Genomic DNA, 19,858 nt, shown 5'->3' with positions numbered 1-19,858 from the left:
CACTTGTGCTATACACCATGGGGTCTCCTCTGGGACCAGACACTGTCACTTTGTGGCCCGCAGTTTGAAACACAGGGCACGGGTGCTGCTCACTAGCTTGTGGCTAGCTAAGCTTTGAAGCTTGTGCCTGCGTTTGTGCTTGCTTGGACACATCAACTCTCTGTGGACTATATCAGGGAACTCTTCCATGGATCAGGTAAGTGACCTGGGTTCAGATCCACGAACTTTCCATGGATTGGGCCGGTGGCCTAAGATAAGATCCACCCCATGCTCCACACCATGGGGCCTCCTCTGGGCTAGAAGCCCAAGATCTTGATATGCTGCAGTGCACACTTCAGCCTGAGACAGAGTGATGGTGCTGCTGGGCTCTGGGGACTTCTGTGGATTGGCAGGGTGGAGCTGAAGAAAGATCTACCCACGCTCCACACCCTGGGGTCTCCCCTGGGCTGGCAGACCCAGATGCTAGTGCTCTGCAGCCCACAGTTCAGTCGAAGATGTAGAGCACACCAGACTTACCCCTTATATATCCACTGCTATTTTCTCAGCCTCTGATTATTGTGTTTTAGTCCAATTAATCCCCAGAATCTATTACCAATCCTCCCCAACATTTGAAACCAGTTATGAAACAAACTCAGTACCGCAGAGAACCCATCTCCCTAACTCTTGCAGTCTTATTAGGATTAGGGGTTGCCGGAGCAGGAACCGGGACTGCAGCTCTTATATATGGGACCCAGCAGTTTGGACAGCTTAGAGATGCCATAAATGATGACCTTCGGGCCATAGAACAGTCCATCTCTCAGCTAGAAGAATCTCTTACCTCATTATCGGAAGTAGTGCTCCAAAATAGACAAGGGCTTGACTTACTATTTCTAAAAGAAGGAGGGCTATGTGCTGCTCTTAAAGAACAATGTTGCTTTTATGTTGATCACTCAGGAGTCATCAAAGATTCAAGGATACAACTCAGAGAGCACTTAGACAAGAGACGAAGGGACCGAGATGTGGAGAGCCGCGCTCTGAGTTGGCGCCAATTTCCTATCTCCTTTGTCTGGGATGAGCCTAATAAAAGAGTCAATGCGCATGCGACAGCTGTACAGCCAGGCTTGATCACCGCCCAGCCCGGGGCGTCATAGTTGGTGAAGACCTAATAGCCAATCCGTTTCGCACACGCTGCCCCGTGGCCGCGGGACCTACTTAAGCAGGGCACCCTTTGTGCTCTGCGTCTTCCTCCTTCATTGTTCAATAAAAGTTGTCTGCAGAAGGATCCTGGCTCCCGCGTCTTTCTTGCTGGCAAGGAGGCTGCGCGGGACATTTGGTGCCGAAACCCGGGACGCCGGGAGAGCCTTGTTATCGCTGGCACCGAGGAGACCCTCCAGTAACGGAGCAGGATTCAGAACTGCAGATCCACGGAAGGTTCCGAGAGGTATGTTCTATCATCTCTTTGGGGTTGATATTTCAAAGCTGTCTCCATCTACAGTCGGGGCTATAGAGGCTTTTGGTTTCTTTTTTGTGGCAATTGTGCTATTTTTCCTCCTTATGTGCTGCTGCCCATCCCTTCGGCGGGGGTTTTGGTTTTATGAAGCCGTAATTAGCTGGGGTCGTAAATAAGCCCTGGCCAGCTCCCTCCTCCCTAGCTAGTCCTGTGAAGCCATAATCAACCTAATATGGGTGCATCACACTCGGTGGCACTGTCGTTACAGACACTCCTGAGAGAGCGAGATTTAAAACTCTCTACGCGCGTATTATGAAACTTCTGTAAGGAGGTAGATCGCATCGCTCCTTGGTACTCTATATCAGGCTCCCTGACGGTCCCATCATGGGAAAAGTTGGGGAAAGAGATTGAAGCAGCTGCCAGGGAGGGCCGAGTAGCCGGCCCCACAGAAAGTGTCTGGCAACTTATCCATTCTTGCCTAACGGACAAGCCTCATACTCGACTGGTAAAAGCTAGTCAACATGCCCTCAGGGAGTTACAGGATAGTCTATCAGAAACGGAACCAGAGAGGCGCCAGGATGAAAAAGGTAAAAAAGACATGTCAAAAAAGAAGGTCTCCTTGAGATTTCAAAAATCTCAAGAAGACTTAGGAGAGGGAAAGAACGCCCTGGGTGAGATGGGAGCAGGACAGTCATCTAGCAAATCTAAGCCTCTGTATCCTCCCTTAAAGGAGTTAGAGGCTCTTGAGCTGGATAGTTCCAGTTCAGACGAACACCTCAGCTCATCAGAAGAGGTGGGCTTAGAGGAAGAGGCAGCTCGGTACGAAAGTGAACGGTACCGCCCTGACGACACGCCTACCGTTAAGTCTGTGGGCGTCGCAAGTAGGAAGCGCAATCTTACATTTTCTGGGGTGGGGACTCGCCCTAGTGCCCCAACACATCTCGGGGACCATAATGCACCACCGCCCTATGCGGCCCCCCCTCATAGATCCTTCTTTTCAAAACAGGATCAAAAGTTGCTGGCACAAGCCTTCCCTGTTTTTCAACAAGAAGGGGAAGGTGGCGGCCGAATTCACGCACCTGTCGAATTTAAAGATATTAAAGAGCTTGCAGAATCGGTGAATAAATATGGGGTTGATGCTAATTTTACAATTATGCAACTTGAGAGGCTTGCCACCTCTCACATGACTCCTGCTGATTGGGAGAATGTTGTAAAATCTGTACTCCCCTCAATGGGACAATATATGGAATGGAAAGCCTTATGGCATGATGCTTCCATGGTTCAGGCCAGGGCCAATGCGAATGCACAAGGCAATCAAAGGGAATGGAACTTTAATCTGTTGACTGGTCAAGGTCCTTATGCAGATGATCAAATAAATTTCGATTGGGGAGTTTACGATCAAATATCGAGGGCGGCTATCCGTGCATGGAAGTTGCTATCCAAAAAGGGGGAAGCAGGAGGAAATCTTACAAAGGTTATACAAGGTCCTCAGGAAACATTTTCAGACTTTGTTGCCAGAATGACAGAAGTCGCCAGCAGAATTTTTGGAGACCCTGAAAGGGTTAAGCCACTGATTGAGCAGTTAGTCTTTGAGAATGCTAGCCCCGAATGTAAAGCAATTATAACGCCCAGAAGAAATAAGGGATTGACTGATTGGATCAAAATTTGTAGAGGAACCGGAGGCCCACTTACAAACGCCGGTCTTGCTGCTGCCATCCTACAAGGGCAGGGCCGTCCCCGTATGGGCTCACGGCCTACATGCTTTAATTGTGGAAAGCCCGGCCATTTAAAAAAAGACTGCCGAGTTACTTCTGAAAAAAGAATTCCAGGCCTCTGTACAAAATGCAAAAAAGGGTATCATTGGGCTAATGAGTGTCGCTCTGTTAGAGACATTCAGGGCAGACTCATTCAGCATGATAGGACTACTGATAAAGCGGAGGTCAATTCAAAAAACGGCTATCAGGGCCCCAGATCCCAGGGCCCCAAGAAGTATGGGACACAACGCAACACGGAAATGCTCGCCGAGCAACGCGAGGCTCCGCAGGATTGGACCTCTGTGCCACCTCCTCATTCTTACTAATACCATCTATGGGCATCCAGCCGGTCCCAGTGAACTTCCGGGGTCCATTGCCACCTAATAGTGTAGGACTCATTCTGGGCCACCCCTCACTTGCCTTAAAAGGGCTGATTGTCCATCCAGGAGTGGTGAACCAAAATAGCTCAACAGAACTTCAAGTTCTTTGCTCTAGTCCCCTAGGTGTTTTTTCCATCTCCCCAGGGGATCGCATAGCACAACTATTATTACTACCAAGTCTTCATGACACCCTCCCCTCTACCGGATCGCCTGGAGGAGAAGGTTCCTTTGGCACTTCAGGTACTGACTCAGCCTATCTGGTCATGAACCTGAAGAGTAGACCTACCCTGCAGTTGCAGGTTGAAGGCAAGCAATTTACAGGAATCCTGGATACTGGGGCAGATAGGAGTATTATCTCTTCAGAATGGTGGCCCACAGCATGGCCCACCACAAAGTCTAGTCACTCATTACAGGGCCTTGGATATGAATCCTGCCCTGCCATTAGCTCCAAATCTCTGTCTTGGCAATCAGAGGAGGGAATAAAAGGCAGTTTTATTCCCTACGTCCTCCCTCTGCCAGTTAACTTATGGGGGAGAGACATCCTACAGGATCTAGGCCTAACCCTTACAAATGAATATTCAACACAAGCTATTGACATGATGCACAGAATGGGCTACATGGAGGGTAAAGGACTAGGGAAGCAAGAGCAAGGGAGATTGAGCCCTATCCCACAAAAAGGGAAGATTAACAGACAAGGCCTGGGTTTTCCCTAGCCGCCATTGAGGGTTCCATACCCATACCCTGGCTTACGGAGGAAAGCATATGGGTTCCTCAATGGCCTTTATCCTCCGAAAAACTTAGGGCAGCTAATGTATTAATCAAAGAACAAATAGATTTGGGTCATTTAGAATCTTCCACCTCGCCATGGAACACTCCAATTTTTGTCATTAGGAAAAAATCAGGCAAATGGCGACTGCTTCATGACCTGCGTGCCATTAATGCTCAGATGCGCCTCTTTGGATCAGTGCAGAGGGGCCTCCCTTTACTTTCGGCCTTGCCAAAAGACTGGAAAATGATTATTATAGATATTAAGGATTGTTTTTTCTCTATTCCCTTGTGCCCTCAAGATAGACAAAGATTCGCTTTCACCCTTCCCGCTGTTAACCACTCAGAACCAGACAGGCGATACCAATGGAAGGTGCTACCCCAAGGCATGGCCAACAGCCCCACTATGTGTCAACTTTTTGTACAACAAGCGCTAGAGCCTGTTAAAAGTCTCTTTCCATCCTTACTCCTGTTACATTATATGGATGACATTCTCATGTGCCATCAAACCCTGACCGTTTTACAGGCTTCCTACCCTGTGTTGGTCCGGACTCTAAGACAGTATGGACTGTTTCTAGCCTCTGAAAAGGTGCAAATCTCAGAGATAGGGTCATTCTTGGGGTCTACTATCCACCCTGACAAGATTGTACCACAGAAGTTAGAAATACGCAAAAACCATTTACATACCTTGCATGATTTTCAGAAACTCATAGGAGACATTAACTGGCTTCGACCATTTCTAAAAATTCCGTCCATAGATTTAAAACCTCTATTTGATATCTTGGAAGGTGACCCACACATCTCCTCTCCCAGAAGTTTGACAGCAACAGCCAATAAGGCTCTCACCCTGGTGGAAAAGGCACTGCAAGATGCACAACTGCAACGTATAGATGTCACTAAGACATTTGACCTGTGCATATTTAAAACTCAACAACTTCCTACTGCAGTTCTATGGCAGGAGGGACCACTTTTATGGATCCACCCTGGTATTTCTCCTGCAAAGATCATTGATTGGTATCCTGATGCTATAGCGCAGCTTGCTCTCAGGGGATTAAAAGCTGCTCTAACACATTTTGGCAGGGAGCCTTCCACATTAGTTGTGCCCTACACAGCTCAGCAAGTCCAGGTTTTGGCTGGTACTTCAGACTCCTGGGCAATCCTTCTTACTTCCTTTCATGGGTCCATAGACAATCACTATCCGAAGCACCCAATCTTACAGTTTCTCTCGAACCAAGCCATAATCTTTCCAAAAGTTACCTCCGTATCACCCTTACCTAATGGAATTGACGTCTATACAGATGGCTCCAAAACAGGCATAGGAGCCTATGTGGTACAGGGCAAGGTTACCACCATTCATTACCCTGAGACATCACCTCAAATTGTGGAATGTCTGATTGTTGTGAAGGTATTAGAAACCTTTCACCAACCATTAAATATAATTTCAGATTCAGCCTATGTGGTTAATGCTGTTAAAATTCTAGAAACGGCTGGAATGATTAGACAAACCAGTCGGTTAGCTCAACTTTTTGCCAGAATAGAGCGACTCCTTGTTTCCAGGCACAATCCCATTTATATCACTCATATCAGGGCACACTCGGCCTTACCAGGACCGATGTCTCATTTTAATGATTTGGCGGATCGAGCGACAAAGCTAATAGCAGCTGCACTACGCCCTCCGGTGGAAGCAGCAAGAGACTTCCACAGAACCTTTCATGTGACAGCTGAAACCTTACGACAACGGTTTGGCATCACGAGGAAGGAAGCCAGAGAGATTGTCACCCAATGCCAGAACTGCTATCAATTCCTACCTGTGCCTCATGTGGGCATAAATCCTCGTGGGATAAGACCCTTACAAATCTGGCAAATGGACGTTACTCACGTCCATTCCTTTGGCAGGCAACAGTTTCTACACGTCTCTGTAGACACATGTTCAGGTATATTAGTTGCTACCCCATTAACTGGTGAGAAGGCCACACACGTGATCCAACACTGCTTAGAGGCATGGAGTTCCTGGGGTAAGCCAAAAATTCTAAAAACAGACAATGGGCCTGCATATACTTCTCAAAAATTTGGCCAATTCTGCCGCCAAATGGAAATTACACATTTGACTGGCCTGCCTTACAATCCACAAGGCCAAGGCATTATAGAACGTGCCCACCGCACACTCAAGTCTTATCTTCTTAAACAGAAAGGGGGTATAGAGGAAGCTCTGCCCTCAGTGCCACGCGTGGTAGTATCCATGGCACTCTTTACTTTAAACTTCCTGAATATGGACGATCATGGGCTCACAGCAGCCGAACGTCACTATGAGGAACCAACTAGGCCAAAAGAGCTTGTTAAATGGAAGGACGTCCTGACAGGACAATGGAAAGGCCCGGATCCTATTTTAATAAGATCCAGGGGAGCTGTTTGTGTTTTCCCGCAGGAAGAAAGCGCCCCATTCTGGCTGCCGGAGAGATTGACGAGGAAGATCCTGTTGGATGACTCGACCCATCACCATGAGGAAGCTCCAGATGGCTCGCTGGGTTCCCCTCCTGACCCTGATGATGGTGACGGGGGAGCCTCGCTGGGGAATCATGACCACATTCCCGCTGCCCATGCCTGTGATGCATGATGCAAAAGTTTTCCCCCGGTTTTTCACCACAAATAAAACCTTGGGATTAGCATTCCTGCCCATGGATGACCAGATTCATCATGTAAATAACAACAGGACTTTTTCCCTACTGGGAAGTCTGTGCTTTGTCATTGTTCAATCCCTCAATGACAGTACTAGCTGCATCCCACTTTACAATCAGTCTGCAGCCTGGCTCCAGGCACCCTCTTGGGGAGATAAACATGATATAGTGAGTAATGCCACAGTTCTATCCGGATGGTGGCCGGCTGGGACAAAACGGACTGTACCCCTCTCTCAGCCAAAATTGGCCCCCTTTTGCAGAGGAACAATGACAGATGACCTTCTTTTGCCCTGGACAGGCTGCCAGGCTCGGGAAGCCTCATGGACCGTCACAAATTACTTTTCCTTTTCCCCTAACATCAATACGTATTTTAACAGCACCTTTGCAGGATATAATTTTACATATATGGATCCTGCACGAAGCAATATTAACCCCTTTGATCAATGGCTCCTCTGTGGAGTAAATGGGAGCTGCACTGACTTATCTCCTGTAGTCATGTCAAAAGGAGGTTTTGCAGCCAAGGGCCAATTGCAGTTTGATTGGACAGGGAAAGTCTCTGGCGCAGGTAGGTTCTTCTGGACCTCCAGTGTAAAATCCTATAAGGACTTTAAAAGGACAAATTTTGTGCCTACCCCAATATGTGTGTGGCCCCCATTTGTTTGGATTATAAGTAACAGTAGTACTATTCATTCAAACACCCTGAGTTGTACCCCCTCTACTTGCTTTTATGCCTTATGTTGGAATGCCTCTGCTCATTCCTTTGCTATGGTAGCTCGTTTACCCAGATTTGTTCCAGTACCTGTGGAGGCACCCAACAGTCTCAGCTTGTTTAGAGTAAAGAGAGATTTTGGAATTTCAGCAGTTATTGTGGGCATTATTGCAGCCTCAGCAGTGGCCGCCTCTGTCACTGCTTCTGCTCTTGCGTTGTCTACTTCTGTACAGACAGCAGAAACCATTAATGATTTGTCTGCCGCAGTAACCTCAGCTCTTGACGAGCAGGTCTCAGCCAATTCACAGATTTTGGGAGGCCTAATGTTGGTTAACCAACGTATTGATCTAGTCCAAGAACAACTAGATATTTTATGGCAAATGGCCCAACTGGGTTGTGAACAAAAGTTGTCTGGCCTCTGCATTACTTCCATACAGTATGAAAATTTTACTCGAGCAGCTAACCTCTCGAAGGCCCTTTCTCAATTCCTGTTGCAGAATTGGACAGCCGAATTTGAGGAGACCCTCCGGAAGCTAAGATTCGCCATTGTCCAAGTGAACTCGACCCGCCTGGACCTATCCCTCACGGAGGGGCTCTCTTCCTGGATTTCCTCTGCTTTCTCTTACTTCAAAGAGTGGGCGGGGGTGGCTTTTTGGGGTTTTGCCCTTACTGTGGGAGCGGTGCTCTTATTTTGGATGGTCTACAAGGTCAAAGCCCAACAAAACCGTGACAAGATGGTGATTGCACAGGCACTCATGGCATTGGATCAGGGGTCCCCCCCAGACTTTTGGCTCGCCTTGCTCAAAAAATAAACCTCTGGTACGACCACTTAACAGCCCATGCACCCTTAGGACTATGTCCATTGCACAAGGTTGGGTGTTTCCTGGTCCTGCTTGCCAGATTTGGATTTGGGGTTTACCCCTGTGATGATGGCCCTTCCCCATCAGTTTAGCCATGGGATCAGCTCTTGCACCCCAACGGGTTTTCACCCATTGCACTTGGGAGAGTGATCAATTTGGCTGACCTCAGCTCTTGCACCTCAGCGGGGCTCGTTCCCCATTGCACCTGAGAGAGTGGTGGTCATATTTGGCTCGGGAATATGTGCCTTGATCAGCAAACTCAGAATAATGAGCTTGCCTTGATTGGACATCTTAGCCCCAGTCTTTTTTGGGAGGCCTCATCCTAGGGTGGCCCATTTCTCTGAATCTGCCTTCTTCATTTAGTAATTAAGAGGGGGAGATGTGGAGAGCCGCGCTCTGAGTTGGCGCCAATTTCCTATCTCCTTTGTCTGGGATGAGCCTAATAAAAGAGTCAATGCGCATGCGACAGCTGTACAGCCAGGCTTGATCACCGCCCAGCCCGGGGCGTCATAGTTGGTGAAGACCTAATAGCCAATCCGTTTCGCACACGCTGCCCCGTGGCCGCGGGACCTACTTAAGCAGGGCACCCTTTGTGCTCTGCGTCTTCCTCCTTCATTGTTCAATAAAAGTTGTCTGCAGAAGGATCCTGGCTCCCGCGTCTTTCTTGCTGGCAAGGAGGCTGCGCGGGACACCGAGAGGCCCAACAGGGATGGTTCGAGGGATGGTTTAATACCTCCCCCTGGTTGACCACCCTCATATCCACCCTCCTTGGCCCCCTTCTGATCCTTTTCTTACTTTTAACTTTTGGGTCCTGTATCCTTAACCGACTTCTTGCCTTTATTCGAGATCGTCTCAATATAACTCAGGCCCTGATCCTAACCCAACAGTACCAAGCCCTCAAAAATGGGGACACGCCTTAAGATTAAGGCCAGTTAAAAACTCAAGGGGGGATTGTCTGTCTATCTGCTGCCATGCTTCCCACCATGATGATAGTGGACTAGACCTCTGAAACTGTAAGCCAGCTCCAATGAAATGTTTTCCTTTATACGAGTTGCTGTGGTCATGGTGTGTCTCTTCACAGCAATGGAAACCCTAAGATAGAACCCTACATCCAAGATGCTCCATGCATCCGCAGGCAGGTGCAGGCCTCCACAACCCAGACTCTCTTCTCTATTCTGTTCACACAAGGCGTTCTCTGGTAATCCACAGTCAAGGCACGGAATTCACTTTGTAGTCCATTTTTTTGCTATCGCCACTCCCTTCTTTTCATGATTGTGAAACATTTTTTTTTTTTTGTCTCCAGTAGAATTTCAGAGGAAATGTCAAGAAAAACGTTACAGATTTCTGTTAAGAATATAACTTCTTAGTTCTTTTCAGAGTCATTCTCTTTGCTCTATGAAATGTTTCATTGTGCGTAATCTTATATTACACAAATCTTCATTTTGTGTCAGCTAAGCTGGTGTTCTTGAGAGGATCTGTGAACTATAATATAAAGCCCATGGGTAACAAGCTATTTTGCTTTCATTTGATGTGCTTTCTCGCCTGTTAAGAAAACTGCTGGTTCCATTATGTTTCCCTTTGGAAAAGGTTATCAACTTTTCAAGTTGGTTATTCACTGATAGCTCCCAATTTCCCATGCTCATAGGCAAAATTCTTTTCACAGAAAATTTCCAGAAAGCTGAAGATGGTGGGAGCGGATTGTTGGTCTGGAAATGCGAGATTCTCGTGATTCCAGATTTTAATCTGCGACTTCATTAGATTGTCAAATGCCTTCCCGCTGCACAGGGACCAATTATGAAAAGTGGGCTAGGATTTCGGATAAAATTGCCTGAAGTGAAGAGCCGGAGAACAAATAAGTGATGAGAAAGATGAGATACTAGATACCGACCCAATGATACTAGATTTGAGGAAGACTTAAAATGAAATAGTTTGGGACAGATTTGCAAGATGATGAACATGCATCATGTAAGGCCATGAGCCCTTTTCCGTTCTCTGACACCTCCCCCCTCCTCTCTTTCTCCCCTCCCTCCCTCTGAGGAATCTTTTCCATTCTAAATGCTCATGAGCTCTCAAGCCAGTGCCTTCCAAATGTGTGTCTACCATACCTTACTCCTGATCTTTAATCACTCCCTACTTCCCAGACACCCTCTTACTATGAGCCTTTTATTTTGAACCAAAAAAAAATGGTAAATTAATTATTGCATCTCTAATTGTTCTCTGCTTTGAAAGTATAAGCTCTTTGAGTTCTAAAAAAGCTATTATGGGTTGGCATCTATGGTTGAGATGAAAAATGGTCCCATTAAGCTTCCTATAAACTGTATTTTCCTAAGGACATGCAGACTTCAAGAATGCAAACCAGAAACTGATCCAACTGCTACCAGCACAGCAGAGGAAAATGCCATTTGCATCTGCACTTCAGATCCCAAATATCTGCAAATAAATCAGTGTCTCATCGAAACCAGAAGCCAGGAACAAGCAGGGAGTGTAAATGGAGGAAGATCTGGAAAGGGAGATAGAGAGAACACAGCTCTGAAAATTGGAGTAAATGAATCTACATCACCATTCAAACAGAAAGTTGGGCGATGTGTTCACGCATGCCTATCCCACACTGGTTCCTAAGTTTATCAGTAGCAACTTTTTAATTTTAATCAAAAGTTAAAAATTCAGAGAACTGCACAACCAGATTTCTGGAATATCCTTGCCTCTGACTAATATTTCCTCAAGTTCTCATTTCTGCTAAAGTAAAAATTCTTTCCTTCAAATGGGTAGAGAAGAAGAGAGACTTGTGCTTGCTTTGTCCTATTTCTTCAGACCAGATACCCAGCTCTCCTACAGGATAGGGAGTTTTGGTTGACTGTTCAGGCAGTACACCATCTCTGTCATTTTTTCATTTTGGAAGCTGCTGATCTGCACTTCTGATTCACTCAAATAATTAAGTTTTGTTCCTTCTCAAGTATCTGATGCAGTTAAAGACCAGATAGTTTAATCTTACAACTAAGCTTAGTTGGTTAGCGCTTAAGAAGTTTTTAGATCTAGACAGATGTTTTAAGGTAATTGAGACGAGATATGATAGGTATTGATTTTCATTCTGAATTTTAGACTCAACAAGATAGGAAAGGTGTTTACTTCAAGTTTGACAAATACGGATAGCCTAATCACTATGAATGTAACATATATGATACCTGATTGTTTTGTGGTTCTTCTTGCTGTATGTAGTTTCTTTTATGTGTAATAATATAATTTATATGTTAAAAAAGAAACATAATTTAAAACGAGAAAACTCAAGTTCACCTTAATTAGAGGTAAATGTAATCATGTCCAGCACTAGAATATTTTATTCTGATTTTGGCTGCATGTTTGGAAGGAATGATGTGGTTAAAAACTGTTTCTTTACAAACTCTGAGTTTTATTTACTATTTATTTCTTTTAAGGTTGACACAAGTGATTCCATTTTGGTTCTGACAATTTTCATATTTTATAAATGAAAATCAAATCATTAAAATATTTTTAAATATTTTAAATCCATAAATATTTGTATAACACAAGTGACAGGAGATAGATAGATAGATAGATAGATAGATAGATAGATAGATAGATGATAAATAGATGACAGACTCTTTGCATTTTAGTGTGTATGACAGTTGTTCATGTTAAAGTGCCTTATTTATGAAGGACATGTTTACAGTATCATGCGAGTCATTTATAGAGAACAAAAACAGTCACTTCTAAGAATCACACATCAGAAACCACATCATTCCTTCCAAACATGCAATTAGGAGCAAAAAGTTAAAGCATCAAACATGAGCTGAGAAGGAGACCTCACCTCTCAAAGAGAGATAGGAAAAGAGGTCTCAGGGCAGAAAGGACATAGAAAAGACAACACACAGGGAAAACATACTGGTAGATTTGGGGGTGGGGAGAATCTACATTACAGGGGTCTTGAACTGAATAGTGGTCAAGAGTACTGGTACCTCCACTTGTTGGGCTCCGGCACCACAACCCTGAAAGGTACCTAGCCCCAAAGGAGCTTCTCTGCTTTCTCAGTCACAAACCAGAGCTTGAGAGTCTTCTCATGGACGCAACCTCCCTCTTCACTTCCTCTCTTCTCTCTCTCTTAACTTGCCTTCTTCGTCCCTCACACTCTTTTCTCTTTCCCTCCTTCACTCATTTCATTAAATACCGGTAATTACATCTTAATTTTAAAAAACAAAATGATCTTAAAGTGGAAGTAGGGGTCCACGAGATGGCTCTAGTGGGTAAATGTAAATACATTCACACTGTATTAAGGTGCGTCTCTATATATTCCATTGTTAAATGTTGAACCAGCAGTGAGCTAAATGCTAACAGGTTCTGGTATTGCCACTGCTATTGAGGAATCACCTGTCTCACTGTTGTGTGAAAATTACTCCCAAATTATCTCTGATTGGTTAATAAAGAAACTAAATATCCTATGACCGGACAGAGAAGACAGTAGATGGAACTTCCCCAGTCTGGGGGTCACAGATGGAGAGGGGCAGGGGGAGCGGAGGGGAAGACGGTGGCCAGGCCATGAGGAGTCACCATGAGGACAAAGGTGGAGCAGAGGCAGCCAGGGTGAGACTAGAGGACAGGTTACAGGGCACGAGGCTGACAAGTAGGCCAGGCTAGCATAGACAAGTCAGAATAGATGAGAACCTGCCCAGCTGAGTGCTTTAAGGCTTATTTGTATTATTACAAATGTAACAGGTCTCCATCTCATTATGTGGGAACCGGAGTGGGCATAGGAAAGAAAACCACTAATTCAACAGGTAAATGTGCTGAGGTCGGTCACTAGAAACCTCACAGTGGGAATCAAACCCTACAAATTGCCTTCTCACCTTCACATACTATGGCACATGGAAGCTCACACCTCACGTTCATCTGGATAAATACATTCAATTAATGTTTAAAGTAAAAGTAACTCTTCCAAAGTAGTGATGAATAAGTGCACTAAGCAAGGCCGACTGTAACTTCAGCGAGTACTTCTGTGCACCTGAACAAGCTATTTCTACCCATGCCCTTTCCTTGAACAAATAATCGGTGTAAGACTTGGAAATAAATTCAGCATGTGGCCACAGAGGTAAGCACAGAAACACAGCCATAATTCCAACAGCCTCAGTGCACCTGCGTTGGTACTTTAAAGGTCTGTTGCTATTTCTGAACTAGAATCAGGTTAATCCTATTTAACTCTCTTTGCTCTGCCGAAAAACCTTGTCTCACTATATTTTTCAGGTAAGAACTGTTAATAGAGTACTGCTAATAACAATAATCACTGTTTGATCATGTCATTTTGACATTCCTAAAATCATACCCAGATATGTCACATATAATAAGAACCACAGGGAAGTTGGTTTTAGTCTGATGATTGCCATACTTCAGCTATTGTAGGTAAAATCCCCTACTGTGTCCCTGGGTCCCAAAATGGAGGCTCATTTACCAATGAGGAGACAATATTAGGATTGTATATGATTGGTGTCCTCGGGAAACCCACAAAAGTTTTCTATTTATAGTCTGAGAGTCTAAGCAAGCCATCTCTTTATGCACTGGGAGGCATTTGGAAGCTCGGTCCTAAGCTGCAGGGATGCAGGCTGTACAGAGCCCCGAACCCCCAGTTGCCATATGCCCCGGCGTTTGCTGCCAGCAAAGATTTAAATATCGTCTCCTTGTTCTTCCTTCTTGAGCAGCTGGTGTCGTTAGTCCAGGCTTCCCATCCTTCTCCCACTTTCACTTCTTTCCTCTTCCCTCGTTTCTCAAATATCCAAACTGTAGAAACATACCCAGTATTTCTGGGAAAATCAGGAAGGCCAGGAGCCTCCAAGATTCCCCGGCAATCTCCTTCTCTGTAGGAGGAAACACTTTCCAGTCTGTTCAATAGAACATAGAAATCTCCTTTGTCTCCTCTAATTGCACCATGGCTACTCAGTATGACTGTGATAAGCACAATAATTCTCCCAAAGATGACAACCTTCTAGTTTGTGATACATGTAACTGTGTCCCCAGATATAGTGAAAAGGGATTTGAAGATGTGGCTAAGTGTGGAACTGCACAATAGAAAAATGATTTGGGATCTTGGACAGGAGCCTAATATTACCCAAAGTATTTTTTAAACTGAGGAGAGTCAGAAGGGTCAGCATCTAAGAGGAAATAGGACAATATAATCAAAGGTTAGAGTAATGTCATTGCTGGCTGGAAGCTAATCTAAGGAGTGAGAGCAGTCTGGGGATGTCACAAAGGGCAAGCAATCAGTCTCTAGACAGACTTCCAAGGGAGAGCAGCCCTACCAGCAACCTGACTTCCAAAATGATATGAAGTAATACATTAGAAATGCTTAATGCTGCCAAAATCTCTGTTAGTTTATTATAAGTGCTGAAGCAAACTAATGCACTTATTCCCTTGTGGGATACCTGATGGATTTTTCCAGACCCCCATAGCAAGACTTTCTTGCTTTCTTAAAAGCAGCTTCTCAAGTGTAGGCACTGTTTGTCCTCAATACAGCATTTCTAATGTCTGAAGACATTCAAAGTAAGCATGATTAGGGGAAGCATCTAGCATCGATTGGATGCATTCCAAGCTTCTGCTGAACTCGCTGCAGTGCTTAGGAAGCCCCAGAGCAAGGAACTATCTGCTCCAAGACTGCAAGGTGGCCAACATTGAAATACCTTAACTGGAGCAAGAAATAAACCCTTTGCCTTCTTATAAATCTCCCTTTCTTTTCATCATGAAGTTCCATTAAAGTCTGTCACAACATAACCTGAACCTATTTTAGGATGTAGCTGTTGGTAGAGTGCTTGTCTATATGAGTGAAGAAGCTCTGGATTCAACCCCCAGCACTATGTAAAACTGGGCTTGATGAAACATGTATAATTGTAGAATTAGGACATAAAGGCATCAAGAAGGTCAGAAATTCAAAATAAGCTGGATATGGTTAACATCTACAGTGGGTCCCCGGAGGAGAAAGCATTACCCATACCTTCCAGAACAGTAGAAGTTCAGGAAGTGCTGTTTCCCCCTCCCCCCTCTCTCTGTTTATATGGAAATTAGATTCTCACAGGTGCTGGAGAGACTGTTCAGTGGTTAAGAACACTTAATGCACTTACAGAGGGCCAGAATTCAGTGTCCAGCAGCCATGTCATCAGATGGCTCCCAACTGCCTGTAACTCCAACTCAAGGAGATCTAACACTCTCTTCCATAGGCACTTGATTGCACACACACACACATACACACACACAAAAATAAAAAATAAAAAATAAAATGAATATTTCTTAAGACTTTGATTCTCTATTTCAAAATTTGGAGTTCTGGATATTATTGTGTTGTTGTATTTTGGGAACACTCTATGGTGTGAACTCCTTGCAATTTACAAAGCACTGCTTATCACAAGAAATGATGAGTATTGAAAAGGAAATTCTCACAGCTGATTGATATGTATATCACCACGTGCACATGTGTCGGGATGCCACACTTGATTCTGTTATCATTACAGGCAGCTGAGGACCATCTCCCTTCAAGATTCACCAGACTACTAAGGCATCAGTGAATATACGGATATCACTCTCCAAAAACCAAGGTGCTTGGCTCTCCAATAGATATCTGGCACTCTCTGAAAACATTTTGGCTTTTTATAATTTTCCCAGGAAAAGTTATCTCGATGAGATCTGGTGAAGACGAAACTCTGAATTTAAAAAAAAATAGATTCATATTTTTCTGATGAAGGAAGAAGGAGAGTTTCAGAAAGTCACAAAGCTATGAAAGGATAGCTTTAAAGTGTGCAGGAGAAAGGATAGGTAACATACCTATAAGAAGTAAGTCGAACACAGTTCTGGGCATGAGGCTCTTTGGTTGGGATGGAGCTGAATCCAAAAGGTGAGTGGGAAAGAGAAAACAAACCCTCATAAGCTTCAAGTCCAGTGTCTGGGTGTGATGAGAGAAAGCACTTCCTTCAGTACATGGATGGGATTTGTCATCTCCACTATCCCAAGGGTAGCAGCACCATCTTAAGAGAGAGCCTATTAGCTAGGTGTGGCATCACATACCAATAACCACGGCACGCTTGTGAGGTAGAGATAGGAGAAGTGAGAGTTCAAGGTTGTCCTTGGTTCCATAGTGAATTTGAGGCTATGTAAGTAAGACACTCAAGAGGGAGAGAGGGTGTCCTGTTGCCTGGGACATTAAGACAAAGAACAACCACAGATCAGGGTACCTCAGTTTAGCTCACCACAGCCCCCAAGGAAGCAAAGGCCTACGAAAGCAGCTGTGGAGAACAGGAGGACCATAGACTAATAAGCCAAACTACAGGTGGCAGGAAGCTTGGCTCCGGCAAGGATCTGCATAGAGACAAATAGGTCCATAACCCGTGGCCAGGAGCAGTTCTCATTATCTGAGAATGGCCTGGAGTTTGATAGCTCTGAGGCTGAGGAAAGGGTGTGGATTTATCCTTGGAGCCACCTGTCTGTCCTTCACAGCTACAAATCCAGAGAACACATAAATAACAATAGTGTACTTGATATTCATGGCTGCAACATGATTAAATGCTCAGGAGGTCTTGAAAAGTGAAGACATGTCCTCCGCCTCTACAGATTTCATTTCACACATGCCCAGCATCCTTTGGGAGATACTCTAAGCTAGAATGGAAGGCCACTCAGGGAAGACGAGAGAAGTGCCCAGTGCACTAACTGCAATGCCAAGTGTGGCCAGCAGAGGCTCCCAGTGCACAAGGAAGGAACGTTACAACAGGGAGATAACTGACCGCATCAGACATGTGTACCAACCTTGGTCCTGAGAAAGACAAGAGTCTGTGAGCTTGGCTCATCAGTCGTCACATATAAATTGATACTATCTCTTCTCCAAGGACCAAGGAAGGAAGCACTCTGACATATCATCTCATGCTTTCTGACCTCTGAGCTTCCTTTTCTCCTTTTTACTGTACTTTAGCAACATTCTTACTGTATTGTATTTGGGGAAATGCTGTGCTTCCACTTTCTCATTTACTATTCAGTGCCCTGATAGTGTTTATATATGTATTTTCACTGTTCTTCTCATGAAGTTTTTTTCTTCTTTCTTGCTTTAGCACTGTGTGTGTGTGTGTGTGTGTGTGTGTGTGTGTGTGTGTGTGTGTGTTTCTTTTGGTTTTTAGAGACAGGGTTACTCTGTGTGGCCTTGGCTGTCCTGGACTCACTTTGTAGACCAGGCTGGACTTTAACTCACAGAGATCTGTCTGCCTCTGCCTCTCTGAGTGCTGGGATTACAGGTGTGTGCTACAGTGCCCAGATCTTCTCTATATATTTTAAATGCACCTATATAATACTTTTATTTCCTTTACTGTAACTATCTAAAACTGTTTTTGAACTTGTTCATTTTTTGGAAGTTTTTCTACTGTCTTGCTTTTTGCTCTCCACTACCATAACAATTCATTTCCACTCCTCTTCTGTTTACTTTCTTTTCTTTAACCTTGCTCTCTTTCTCCCTCTCCTTTTTTTTATTCATCTCTTTCATAAATCATTTATTTATAAATAATTTATAACGTAGAGCACATTCTGCAGCAGTGTTTTCATTTTCTGTTTTTGTAATTAGTGATGGTAGGGGATGTTTATGATCAGCATACCCTATGGCCTTATTAATCAGCAGCAATTCTCCATCCACAAACCTGGCTGACCCCAACTGCCAGGCACACTTTCAAGGTTAGCTAGAACTTATTGTTAGCAAAATAATTCGCGTCAAAACTGACCACCCTGATCCACCATCCACCTCCTTGTATGAGCTAATTGCAGTTTTCACCTTTAAATATGCTATACGACTTCCCTCAGGGACGCAGTTCAGATCCCAAACTGACCGCATGCCTGAGGTCAGAAAGTAAGACTTTCCTTTTAATCTTCTCCATCTGAAGTGAATATCTTGACTTCCACCCCAAACCCAACAGTACATTTACACAACGGAATACTACTCAGTTATTTTAAATAAATAAATAAATAAATAAAATAAAAAAATAAAAAAAAAAGGAAATCATGAAAGTTGCAGGCAAATGAATAGAACTAGAAGGAACATCATCATGAATGAGGTAACCCAGACGCAGAAAGACACACATGACAGGAGCCTAGCATACCTTTCCCCTGAGAGGCTCCACCCAGCAACACAGCCATCAAAACAGATGCTGAGACTCACAGCCAAAGATTGAGCGGATTGTGGAATAGTGACGGGGAAGGATAGAAAGAGGGTGTGGGAACAGGAACTCCACAAAAAGGCCAACAGAGCCAACTAATCTGGGCCCAGAGGGGATGATGGAGACTGAAGCACCAACCAAGGACCATGCATGGACTGGGCATAGGCCTGGCCCCCTACAGAGATGTAGCCAGTGAGCAGCTTGATCTTCATGTGGGTCCCCTAGTAAAGAGAGCAGGGGCTGCCTCTGACATAGAATCTTTTGCATGCTTTTTGATCTCTTCCCCCTGTTGGGCTGCCTTGCCAGGGTACCTCAGGCCTGGTGCAACTTGAGCTGCTGGGGTGGATTGGGGGGCTCCCTTTTTCTCATGGGTAAGGTAGGGGTGATAGGGGTAAGAGGGAGGGAGGATGGGACCATAGAAAAGAAAGGAAGGGCTATGATTGGAATGTAAAATGAATAACTAAATATATTTTTTAATTAAAAAAAATTAAAAAGAAAAGGAAAATCCCTGGCAGGTATACCCAGCTGCTGAGTTTGAGCTAATTGCGGGAGTAGTCAAGTTGACATACAGGAATAGTGGCCACAGTGATCTACCAGGGTCCAATGGAGGGTTGCCATCCAATACTCACACAGATAGATGATCACAAAAGAAACCAGAAGTTGTGACTCTGGAAAGGGACAGGTAGGGAGAAAGAAGAAAATGATAGGGGTGGGAAGAGATAAGTGAGGGTGGGAGATAGAGTAATCAGAAGGTACTATAGAGACATGGGAAATTATAAAATAGTAAAATTTAAAACAACAGAAATAAATACAAAGCAAGTAAGAATATGTGATGTCAGGAGAAAATGCCAACTCACCTACAAAGGCAGGCACAAAGACTAACAGTAGAATTCATGCCAGTAATAATAAAAGCAAGGGGGAAAAGAAAGGACATGTTTATTTCAAACCCAGAAAGTAAATAATCTAGATCTATATCTCTCCTCCTGAACAAAACTCAATTTAAAATGACCTTAATGGAAGACCTCGAGTTTTGAGACTTCTCAAGGAAAAGACAGGGAAAATATCTCAATATAGGTTAGGTGTGAATAATGACCTTTTGGAAATAGCTCCA

At 44.4% G+C, this 19,858-nt stretch overlaps 1 protein-coding gene across 1 annotated transcript; it reads left to right on the top strand.

Annotated features, from left to right (window-relative positions):
• Positions 1-187: 187 nt before the first annotated feature.
• On the top strand, positions 188-3,509 carry LOC311599655 (igE-binding protein-like; the record flags this gene model as incomplete). Its single annotated transcript, XM_084785674.1, has 3 exons — positions 188-196; positions 1,247-1,420; positions 1,761-3,509. The coding sequence occupies 3 exons, from the start codon at positions 188-190 to the stop codon at positions 3,507-3,509; spliced, it is 1,932 nt and encodes a 643-aa protein (XP_084641800.1).
• Positions 3,510-19,858: the final 16,349 nt, after the last annotated feature.

The sequence above is a fragment of the Acomys minous genome, assembly GCF_964271855.1.
Source record: "Acomys minous genome assembly, chromosome: 6".
Classification (NCBI taxonomy): domain Eukaryota; kingdom Metazoa; phylum Chordata; class Mammalia; order Rodentia; family Muridae; genus Acomys; species Acomys minous.
The sequence above is the reverse complement of the archived record's forward strand: the minus strand, read 5'-3'. Positions and strand labels throughout refer to the sequence as shown.